This window comes from Esox lucius, chromosome 11 (genome assembly GCF_011004845.1).
Source record: "Esox lucius isolate fEsoLuc1 chromosome 11, fEsoLuc1.pri, whole genome shotgun sequence".
Taxonomy (NCBI): domain Eukaryota; kingdom Metazoa; phylum Chordata; class Actinopteri; order Esociformes; family Esocidae; genus Esox; species Esox lucius.
Genome location: NC_047579.1, coordinates 16,440,394 through 16,451,913, shown reverse-complemented (window position 1 = coordinate 16,451,913; position 11,520 = coordinate 16,440,394). Strand labels below are relative to the sequence as shown.

Sequence of the window (11,520 nt, the reverse complement as noted above, 5' to 3'; positions counted from 1 at the left end):
CAGGTCCCCTCCACCCTCTGGTGGTATTGATGCAGGTCCCCTCCACCATCTGGTGGTGTTGATACAGGTCCCCTCCACCCTCTGGTGGTGTTGATACAGGTCCCCTCCACACAAAGGTGTTTGAAAGGTGTTTGAAAGGTGTTTGAAAGGTAAGAACTGAAGGACAAGGTTTTGCTCTTGGTTTTAACATGTATGTTGTCTAACAGTTTAAATGAAGACCCCTAAACATATGTAGTTAAAAGTAACTAAATGTTGTTGCAATGGTTTGATCAGGGTCCTTCAGGAGAGACCAGCCTCCCCTGTACCCAGCTGTCTGTCTATGAAGAGTGACAGGTCTATGGATCATCCTAACGAATTCAGGAAGGAAGACATTTCTATTGAACTACGGTAAGAACTGAAGGATCAAGGTTTTGCTCTTGGTTTTAACATGTATGTTGTCTAACTGTTTAAATGAAGACCCATGAACCTACGTAGTTAAAAGTAGCTAACTGTTGTTACTGTGGTTTGATCAGGGTTCATCAGGAGAGATCAGACTCCCCTGTACCCAGCTGTCTATCTATGAAGAGTGACAGGTCTATGGATCATCCTAACGAATTCAGGAAGGAAGACATTTCAACTGAACTACGGTAAGAACTGAAGGATCAAGGTCCTCTTAGTGTGGACTATGGTTGGTTAGGATCTCTACGGTTGATCCATAGACCTGACAGTGGTTGGCCAGGGTCCATCTGTTAAGTTGGTTTCCAAACAAGTTGAACAACTGGGGCACCAAAGTCTCCTTTTGGCAGTTATGGTGTTATAATAGGTCCCCTCCTCCTTTTGGTAGTATTGATGCAGGTCCCCTACACCTTCTCTGCAGTAACAACATTAAAAATAAAAATACATCAATATACAGCTGTGGAAAAAATTAAGAGACTACTGCACTTTTTTTCTTTCCAAAAAATAAATCGTCCTTTTTTGTGGAGTGGTCTAAAAAAAATTTGGAGCTGTGTTTTAATAGATTTTTTTTACTCAATTATTTAACTAAATATACCTTAGCTACTCAAAAAACTCTAAGTTATTACATCTTATGTCCCAAACTGCTTTTGTTTACCAAAGGATAACAAATGGATTTAATTGTTGATCCTGTTACTGCCATTTTAGAAAATATTTTAAGGTTTCCCATAATATTTGACATATTTATTACAATTATTACGTAACTGCCTGACTGGGATTATTTGAGCCATATCACAATTTTATTTTTATAGACAACAATCTTCTTGCACAATATTTTGATTCTAAAATCACGTTTCCAATCTGAATAAGGGATTTTAGTCCAATGTTAGGAACGTCTCAATAAATTGCACAGCACACAAATTGTCAGTTTCCATAGGATGTGTAGCCCATGTGTGCAGGCGTGTGTTATCAATTTACTAAAACTCATTTGCTTCTTAATTGTAGTATGTTTACACCTAGTTTAGAATGTAGCCTAATTTTGCAAAATTATTATTTGACAAACACGTTTCAGTCGCTTATTTGTCGCATCAACGCTGATCGACAAAAGAAAAATACTTTGGCTAATAGGCCAAGTAGATTTTTGTCATTTTCAACCATATTTCCTAAATACATAATGACTATTAAAATGTATGGATATAAATTTATGTTCTATTGCATAAACATTGAATCCCCATTTTGCTTAGTTCGACAACCAAACACTCAGTTACTGCAAGAGAGAGCGGAGGCTTACTGTTTTTTTGACAACATATCATATAGGTCACACAATATTAGGCTATGTAATATGCTATTAATCAATGTATCTATTTATTTGGCATATATTTTCATCTGCATCACAACTACACGTGATACCTGCATCTACCGGCTAACGTAAACCTTGACATGCGCGTGCGCACACACACACACACACACACATTCAGATTAATCAATATTACCAAAACGTTGCATCGGTTGGCAAATAAGCCATTTTCATGCGCCACCTGGTGACAGAGAAGGAGAATGACAGCTTTAAGAAATATAATTAAAATTGCAGATAGTGTGTCTGGCAGAAATTTGGGCAAAATGGTTTTAAATGAGCTTTTCCGTTTGTTATTCTCACATTAAAAAATACTGGGGGATAAAGCATGCATATCTTGGAGCATTCCTAAAATTTGCTTCCTGTAAGTTTGAGTGCCGCATAAATATTTTTTTTAGGTACTTCTGGGTCAAATTGACCCCTTCCAGCACTTTTAGTGTTAAAAAAGCCTAGACCAGAGGTGTCAAACTGGTTCCACAGAGGGCCAAGTGTCTGCAGGTTTTCACTCTCCCCGTGTGCTTGACTGATGAATTAGGTCACTAATTGGTTAGTTTCTACCCTCACCTGGTTGTTTAGGTCTCAACTGGGAACCAGTTTCTTAGAAAAACCAAAAACCTGCAGACACTCGGCCCTCTGTGGAACCAGTTTGACACCCCTGGTCAGTGGCATACAGATGGGTAGCGATATCTCAAAATAAATTCTATGAGATACAGGAAGCCAGTGGAGAGATCTAAGAATTGGTGTAATGTGTTTAGCTTTGTTAGTTTTTGTTATAATTCAAGCAAGAATTTGCAAGGAGCTGGAATTTCTGAAGGCTTTTTGAGAGAGACTTAGTCTTAAGGGACAGTGTGTCAAGGTAATTACTGACAGTCAGTCTTGTGTTTTTGGTACAATATACAGTTTTGAAGAGGGCTGAAGAGAGCTGTGCACAGGAGATGTCCTTGCAACCTGACAGATTTGGAGCCCTTTTGCAAAGAAGATTGGGCAAATATTGCCACCTCAAGATGTGCCATGCTAATAGACGTTTACCCAAAAAGACTGAGTGCTGTAATAAAATCAAAAGATGCTTCAACAAAGTATTAGTTTATGCAACCAGGTTGTGAGTGTTTTATAAAAATAAAGATTTCAGTTTGTTTTTAAATTGAATGTTTCACGTTATAGGTCACATTAAAGGTGAAAAAAGTTCTGTCATGATGTATCTTTGTCTCATTCTTTTACATCACAAGAACCTGGCATTTTAACAGGGGTATGTAGACTTTTTATATCTTCTCTCTCAGTATGAACCCTCTAGACCCCTCAGGTCATCAGGGTCTGGTCTGCTGACTGTTCCAAGGGTAAGGACAAAGGGTGCTGAGGCAGCGTTTAGTCATTATGCTGTGCACAGTTAGAACAAACTGCCAGGAAATCTAAGACTTTCTCCAACATTGACCACTTTTAAACCAAGGCTAAAAACCTCATTTTTTAATTAATCTTTTAATGATCTTTTATGCCTCTTAAATGTGATGTTTTTATTTTCATGCTTTGTCTTTTACACTAAATAAATTTTGTAGTATGCCTGAAATTAGTTTTTTCTAATGTGAAGCACTTTGCCCCTGTGTATGAAATGTGCTATACCTAGATTTAAAAGGTTCTGTATGATAGTTTTATGATCCCAAAACACTACATTATTACTCTATGTAGAAAAGGTTATTTGACAAGTCTGACATTAAGTTTAAAAAAGAATAATAACAGTATGTAGTTAGGTGTTAGAGGGATACTGTAACACTGAATAGACCAGAGTCAGCATAAGACCTATTTGCAGAGTTTATTTTCCAGAAGGTCAATCCAAAGTCCAGAAATAGCCTTCAGAAATTTCAGCTCCTTGCAAATTCTTGCTTGAATTATAACAAAAACTAACAAAGCTAAACACATGACACCAATTCTTAGGTCTCTCCACTGGCTTCCTGTATCTCATAGAATTGATTTTGAGTCCAGAAATAGGTCCAGAAATAGGTCCAACAGGGGCAAGTGCTGTGTCAGGGAAAATCCAAGAATCATATTCCAAAAAGCAGGCAAGTAATCATTCAAACAGGTGTAATCCCCCAGATATGTAAACACTCAGAAATGCTTCTCAGACAAGATAACAGCAGGGGGGACAGAGTAAACCAGCTGGGTTAACAGGGGGAAGGAGTTCTGAGAAGGTTCAATATTCAGGAGGTGCACTGACTTGTGACAGATACTTTGCCAACATGTTTTAATTAGTCCACTGATAATGTGGTTGCAAAAAAGTTATTTAAATTCAGAGAAGTACAGAGAAAATAGTAAAAAGATGAGTAAGGCATCATTTTCTGGTAAAAAATATCTTTAAGGCTTCTATTCCATGTTTTAACATAATGTATTTTTATTTCTTATTTTACTGGATGTTCTCATTTTAGAGTCTAAATGCTAATCTACTAAGTTGCCAGACTTATTTGCCAAACTCTTTCAACTGCAACAATAATTTTTCCTCATTTCACATCATGCCGTATCAATAATGTATAGAAAAAGTGGTTAACAAATGACTGTCTGCTCCTCTGATCTTTCAACAGTATGGATTGTGGTGGAGATTTCAGGGTGAAGTCAGAACCAAGAAAATGTGAGTTTTTATTTAATTGATCCACTTTTTTTCTCCTGTCCTAATTTTAACCCTAACTCATTGAGACTACAGGCACAGTGAAGGGTTTGGACAGTGACACATGTTATTATTTATTACTGGCTCAGTATTCCAGAATGTTGTTTTTGAAAATATGACAGTTATGATAGGGTTGAAGTTCAGACTGTCAGCGTTAAATGATGGCTACTTTATCCATATCGGACAAATCATTTACATTTCCAGCAACTTTCTGCATAGCATAGCAATTTATTCAGATTTGTCTGCATCGTGATGGCCAGCTTCACTTGTTGTCTTCATTGTTCCTTGTGTTGTCAACAACCAGTAACCGAATAAAGTCTGGACATTGAAAGCTATCTAGTCATTGTATCTTTTTATTTAACTGTTAATTAATCAACCAGTTAAGTCTCCTGAGAACTAATTAAATTTTTTTAGGACGATGTGCCGAAAGGCACACAAATGAAAGTCATGACAGTACACAAAACATAATGTAAAAATAAAAGTATCAACACAAATCAACAAACACGTTTAATTGCAATAAATACATTGGGACACTGACATATGGGAATATGGGATTGAGCAGTTGTAGTTGTTACATAGTGGCTAGTTCATTTTGTAAGCAGTAACGTAGGTGCTACACTACACTACGCAACAAGAAACTTGCTCCCTGGTACACAGACAATACTAGAGCACTTATAAGCAAGCCTCAAGAAAATTGGAGCGAAAGTGGCGCTCCACCAAGTTGGAAGTATTTAGACTAGCCTGGATAGACAGTACACTACAATACCGAAAATCACTCACGTCTGCTCGATCAGCTTATTTCTCCAACCTGATTGAGGCGAACAAAAACAATCCAAAATTTCTCTTTGATACAGTTGCAAAGTTAACAAAAAAGCAAAGCTTAGCAAGTGAAGTGGGTCTTCACTTTAGTTGTAATGAATACATGAACTACTTTGATGAAAAGATCACCATTAGAAAACAAATAACTGACTCCTCCTTAAATAGTTATGGTCCTCAAAATCTCAGTTGTCCAAAAAATTTCTTGAACCTCCCTGACCAGGTTTCAATGGGGACACTTGCATTTTTTGATACCGTATCGCTCGACACATTTACAAAATGTGTAATTAGTTCTAAATCCACAAACTCTCAGCTAGACCCGATTCCAACAAAATTACTTAAGGAGTTATTTCCTGTGCTAGGTCAGCCAATGCTGAACATAATAAATTGCTCCCTTTCCTCCGGATGTGTACCAAACTCACAAAAAATTGCGGAAATTAAGCCTCTTCTAAAAAAAATCTAATCTGTATCCCGACATATTAAACAATTATAGGCCAATATCGAACCTCCCGTTCCTCTCAAAAATCCTAGAAAAATGTTTCCCAAAAACTAAATGCCTTCCTAAAGACAAATAACATTTATGAAATACTCCAGTCCGGTTTCAGATCCCATCATAGTACTGAGACTCCACTCGTGAAGGTAACAAATGACCTTCTAATGACCTCAGACAAAGGTTCCGCATCTGTCTTGTTGCTTCTTGATCTTAGTGCTGCTTTTGACACTATTGATCACTCCCTTCTCTTAGAGAGACTGGAAACCCATATTGGGGCTACGTGGACATGTTCTAGCCTGGTTTAAATCGTATTTATCTGAAAGATATCAGTTTGTTAGTGTGGATGGCGTATCCTCTGACAAGTCAAAGGTATGCTTTGGTGTTCCTCAAGGCTCGGTTCTGGGCCCATTATTGTTCTCACTATATATGCTCCCTCTGGGCGATGTAATCCGAAATCACAATATTAACTTTCACTGTTATGCTGATGACACACAGTTATATATTTCAATGAAGCATGGAGAAGCCCCTAAATTAGCTACTTTGGAAGCATGCGTTTCAGATAATAGGAAGTGGATGACAGAGAATTTCTTGCTCTTAAACTCAAAGAAAACAGAAATGCTCGTTTTAGGACCCCAAAAAACAAAGAGCGTTGTCAGCAGATCTCACTGTGAACCTCGACGGCTGCATGGTCGTTTCCCAAAAAACTGTAAAAAACCTTGGCGTTACGCTTGACCCTGACCTCTCCTTTGAAGAACATATAAAATATGTCTCAAGAGTTGCTTATTTTCATCTTCGAAACATTGCAAAAATTAGAAAATTTCTATCAAAAATTGATGCAGAGAAATTAATCCATGCTTATGTTACTTCTAGACTAGATTACTGCAATGCTCTTCTCTCTGTTTATCCAGACAAATTAATAAATAAACTTCAATTAGTGCTGCACACGGCTGCTAGAATCCTAACTAGAACAAAAAAATGTGAACACATTACTCCTGTCTTGGCGTCTTTACACTAGCTGCCTGTTAGGGTTAGGGTTGATTATGATTAAACACAGGACAAAGATTTTAGGCAAATTTAAATGTTTTTATTTACTAATTAGAACAATATAAAACAATGTAACGGTATAAAAATAATATAACAAAATATAAGCAAAGTCAACAACTCAACCAAAAATACTTTCCATTACACAGATATCTGTGAAAAACAAAGTCAGTTGTGCAAAATAAGTAAACAAAAGTCACAATGTATAAATATGAATATATCAATATAAACAATTGGTGATCCTTTTCAATTCTGAGCAAATGTTGTCAGCACTGTGCTTTCCTGAGAAACTACTGGTTTCTAGCACATATGTTTGCATTTGCCAGTCTTCATCAATGCTATGGCAAGTGAGAGTTAAATAAGCCTCTGTGGCTCTTGATGTCCACATATCAGTGGTCAATACAGCACTGTTAGCAGCATCTAGACATTTTTTTAACATTTTCATACAATGAAGGTATTTTCTCTCCCATGAAAAATGTCCGACTTGGAATCCTGTAGCGGGAGTTAAGCGTTTTTATTACACCTTTAAAACCCTCATGTTCAACCACATGTAGATCCTTTCACAATCATCTCAACAATGCTCTTTGTGATCTCCATGGCTCTTTGTGAATTATCTAGGTGAAATAACAAAATGATTAAGTCTGTAACTGTAATCTGCATGTAGCTTAAATAGGAATACAAATGTTCCACAATATAAACACAAAAGGTTATTATATTCAGCCATATTCATATTTCAGGTTTGAGGTATATATCTTTATGTAAGTGTATATTTTTGAGTTCCAGTGAAACAATTAAGATTTTTTTCCAACTGGCTGAATTTATGATAGTAACTATCAGTCTGCTAAAATCACCTCTCTGATCAATGTGAACAACATTACTTGCTGGAGATTACCCGGATACTGCAGATTTTTTGGCTGAAAAGCCTCTGCCAGAGACCTCTGTCTCTTTTCTGGAGTGACATTTTTAATCCACTACCAGCAACTTAATAGTTGTGAAAAACTTTCATATTATTTTACTTACCTCACTATTAAAAAATAACATTCTTTGCCTGCACTTCTCTATTTAAAAGAATTGTGCTCTATGTAGCAGGTAAAACATCAGGTTGACGCAACACTGATAGAAATGCAGTGTAGATCCCCAGTAAGTTGAGACAAGCATATCTGTATATGTACCAGAGCACAAGTTACTATTACAATAGAAGATGTTAAGCAGGCTGAGGTAAAGCAAGCATTTATACCTAAAAGTGACTTCTGAAGATGTTTGTACCAATGAGTCTGGTTGAGTGTGTAGGGAAGGCCAAATAACCAGTGTAAAGGTCACAGTGATTGATGTAGGAAGAGGGCAGAGGTTACAAAGTAGGCTCATAGATTGGCAGGATGGTCATTTTTACAAGCATATACCTGGTAGCATGTGTGGATGTCTTATTGCAGAACAAGAAACTGGATTCTGGATTTACCTTTAAACTGCAGGTGGGCGATATGCATTATATCAGAGTGAGCACTCAAGTCAAATACCAGATATTAGTAGGTGCTGACAAACTCCAACTCAGTCCCATCAAGGGCAAGGATGTTTGGGGGCAAGCTGGTTGTGGAAGGCTTTGACAGTTAAAGGCATGTTGGATGGTTGCACAGCTTTTTGGTAAACAGAAGTGTTCAGCGAGGGGCTAGTTGTTAACAAGATAGGTGGAGGGAGTTACAGGCAGCAAGAGCAACATCATTTTGGAGTTGACTGTATTTGATTCTGTCGTCAGACATGGTTCCATAGCAACCAGAAATGGGAATTGATAGTGCTGATAGTTTTATAAAGGATAAAGAACAAGAAACGGGGGGAAATAAGTATAGAAGGACAGAAGTAAATACATCCACCGAACAATATTCTCTATTAATCACTTCTCTTATAGTGGATAATGTTATTTACATACTTTTGTTAATCAGATTTTACCTTCAAAAGTTGTCCATATTACCAGTAATATTGTAGTTTACTGCTACTAATATCCATCTAATTATTTCCCTATAGGTCAAACTCGTCTGAGGATCCAACAAGACAATAAGACTAAACTGAAACATAGATATCAAATAATATATGAAGGAAATGGACAGCATGAAAACCAATCCCTCTTAAACGATATCTACACCGAGCTCTACATCACAGAGGGTGGAAGTGGAGAAGTCAATAATGAACATGAGGTGAGACAGATCGAGATGGCATCCAAGAGGAAAACTACACAAGAGACACCAATTACTTGCAATGACATCTTCAAGCCAATAAAACAGCATCAGAAGCACTATTGGAGCCCGGATCTCTTAATCAGACAACCAACATCTACATCATTGAACCATGAAGACATGTTCTCAGACAGGACTGACTCCTCACAAGAGTATGAGTCAGAATCACCTCTGGTCCATTTACATGGTCATGACAAACATATCAGAAGGAAAGGTTTGAGAAACTTGACTAAAGGTATCGCTGGCATTGGAAAAACAGTCTCTGTGCAGAAGGTCATCCTTGACTGGGCAGAGGGAAAAGTGAATCAGGACATTCATTTCATATTTCCCCTTCCTTTCCGTGATTTAAACATGAAAAAGGACCAATGTAGTCTAATGCAACTTCTTACCCACTACTTCCCAGAGCTAAAAGAGATTGATTGTATTGAAGATGGTTTAACAAAAACAGTTTTAATTTTTGATGGTTTGGATGAGTGTCGACTTCCTCTAGACTTTAAAAACAATAAGAAGTGCTGTGATGTCACAGAACCAACCTCAGTGGACGTGTTGCTGACAAACCTTATCGAGGGGAATCTTCTACCATCTGCTCTCCTCTGGATAACCACACGACCTGCAGCAGCCAATCGGATCCCTCCTGAGTGTGTTGACCAGGTGACAGAGATACGAGGGTTCAATGAGCCACAGAAAGAGGAGTACTTCAGGAAGAAAATTGCAGACCAGAATCTGGCCAATGAAATCCTCAACCACATAAAAACATCCAGAAGCCTCCACATCATGTGTCACATACCAGTCTTCTGTTGGATATCAGCCACTGTCCTTGAGTCGATGCTGAAAGAAGCAGAGGAAGATGAAATCCCCAAAACTCTGACTCAGATGTACGAACACTTCCTGCTCATCCAAACCAGTATGAAAAACAAAAAGTACAACAAACCCACAGAAACAAACCCAAAGGAACTGTCTCAGTCAGACAAAGACATGATCCTGAAGTTGTCAAAGCTGGCTTTCCAACAGCTTCAGAAGGGCAACCTGATCTTCTATGAGGAGGACCTGAGAGAGTGTGGCATTGATGTCTCAGAGGCATCAGAGTACTCAGCACTGTGTACAGAGATCTTTAAAGAAGAATCTGGGCTTTACCAAGAGAAGGTCTTTAGCTTTGTTCATCTGAGTATTCAGGAGTTTCTAGCAGCAATACATGCTCTAGAATCTTGTCTTAGCAAGGAGGAACATGTCCCCCCCCCCACTCAGAACCCAGATTGGTATTATTATGAGCAAATGTTTAAATCAGACACGTTATCTGACTCACACAGGAGAGCAAACAGGTTATCTGAATTGTACAGGACAGCAGTAGAACAGGCTTTGAAGAGTGAGAATGGACACCTGGACCTGTTCCTCCGCTTCGTTCTGGGTCTCTCACTGGAGTCCAATCAGAATCTCTTACAAGGTCTTCTGACACAGACAGGAAGTACAACACAGAGTAATGAAGAAACAGTTAAAAGAACCGTTAAGTACCTTTCAGATAAAATCAAGAAAGATTCCTCACCAGAAAGGATCATCAACTTGTTCCACTGTCTGAATGAACTTGGTACCAACTCTCTAGTTGAAGAGATTCAAACCTCCCTACGATCAGGGACTCTTTCAGAAACAGAACTACAACCTCATCAATGTTCAGCTCTGGCCTACCTGTTACTGATGTCAGAGGAGGTACTGGAGGAGTTTGACATGAAGACATACAAGACATCAGAGGAAGGATATTTGAGGTTGCTGCCGGTAGTGAAAACCTGTAAGAGAGCAATGTAAGTTCTGGTAATGTTTTGATGTATACAATATTGTTATGCTGAAGGCTTTGTACATCTAATATATCATCTCCTGTTTCCAGACTGGATGACTGTAGCATCAGATCATATTGCTTTAAGACTCTGGAAAATGAGCTACTTTATCAGTTAATTAAATTCAAATACACATATGTATACTAAGTATTATTAGGAACACCTGTTCAATTTCTCATTAATGCAATTATCTAATCAACCAATCACATGGCAGTTGCTTCAATGCATTTAGGGGTGTGATATTGGTCAAGACAATCTCCTGAACTCCAAACTGAATGTCAGAATGGGAAAGAAAGGTGATTTAAACAATTTTGAGCGTGGCATGGTTGTTGGTGCCAGACGGGCCGGTTTGAGTATTTCACAATCTGCTCAGTTACTGGGATTTTCGCGCACAACCATTTCTAGGGTTTACAAAGAATGGTGTGAAAGGGGAAAAGCATCCAGTATGCGGCAGTCCTGTGGGCGAAAATGCCTTGTTTATGCTAGAGGTCAGAGGAGAATGGGCCGACTGATTCAAGCTGATAGAAGAGCAACTTTGACTGAAATAACCACTCGTTACAACCGAGGTATGCAGCAAAGCATTTGTGAAGCCACAACACGCACAACCTTGAGGCTTGATGGGCTACAACAGCAGAAGACCCCACCGGGTACCACTCATCTCCACTATAAATAGGAAAAAGAGG

General features: G+C 38.3%; 2 protein-coding genes across 2 annotated transcripts in view; one reads left to right on the top strand and one right to left on the bottom strand.

The window, feature by feature from the left end:
• Positions 1-11,520, bottom strand: part of LOC105006816 (protein NLRC3-like) — a 925,414-nt gene that overhangs the window by 338,934 nt on the left and 574,960 nt on the right. The window lies entirely within an intron of this gene.
• Positions 317-10,808, top strand: LOC105008476 (NLR family CARD domain-containing protein 3-like). The gene is made up of 4 exons (XM_034295273.1): positions 317-387; positions 513-626; positions 4,354-4,400; positions 8,803-10,808. The coding sequence occupies exons 1-4, from the start codon at positions 320-322 to the stop codon at positions 10,806-10,808; spliced, it is 2,235 nt and encodes a 744-aa protein (XP_034151164.1). The 5' UTR covers positions 317-319.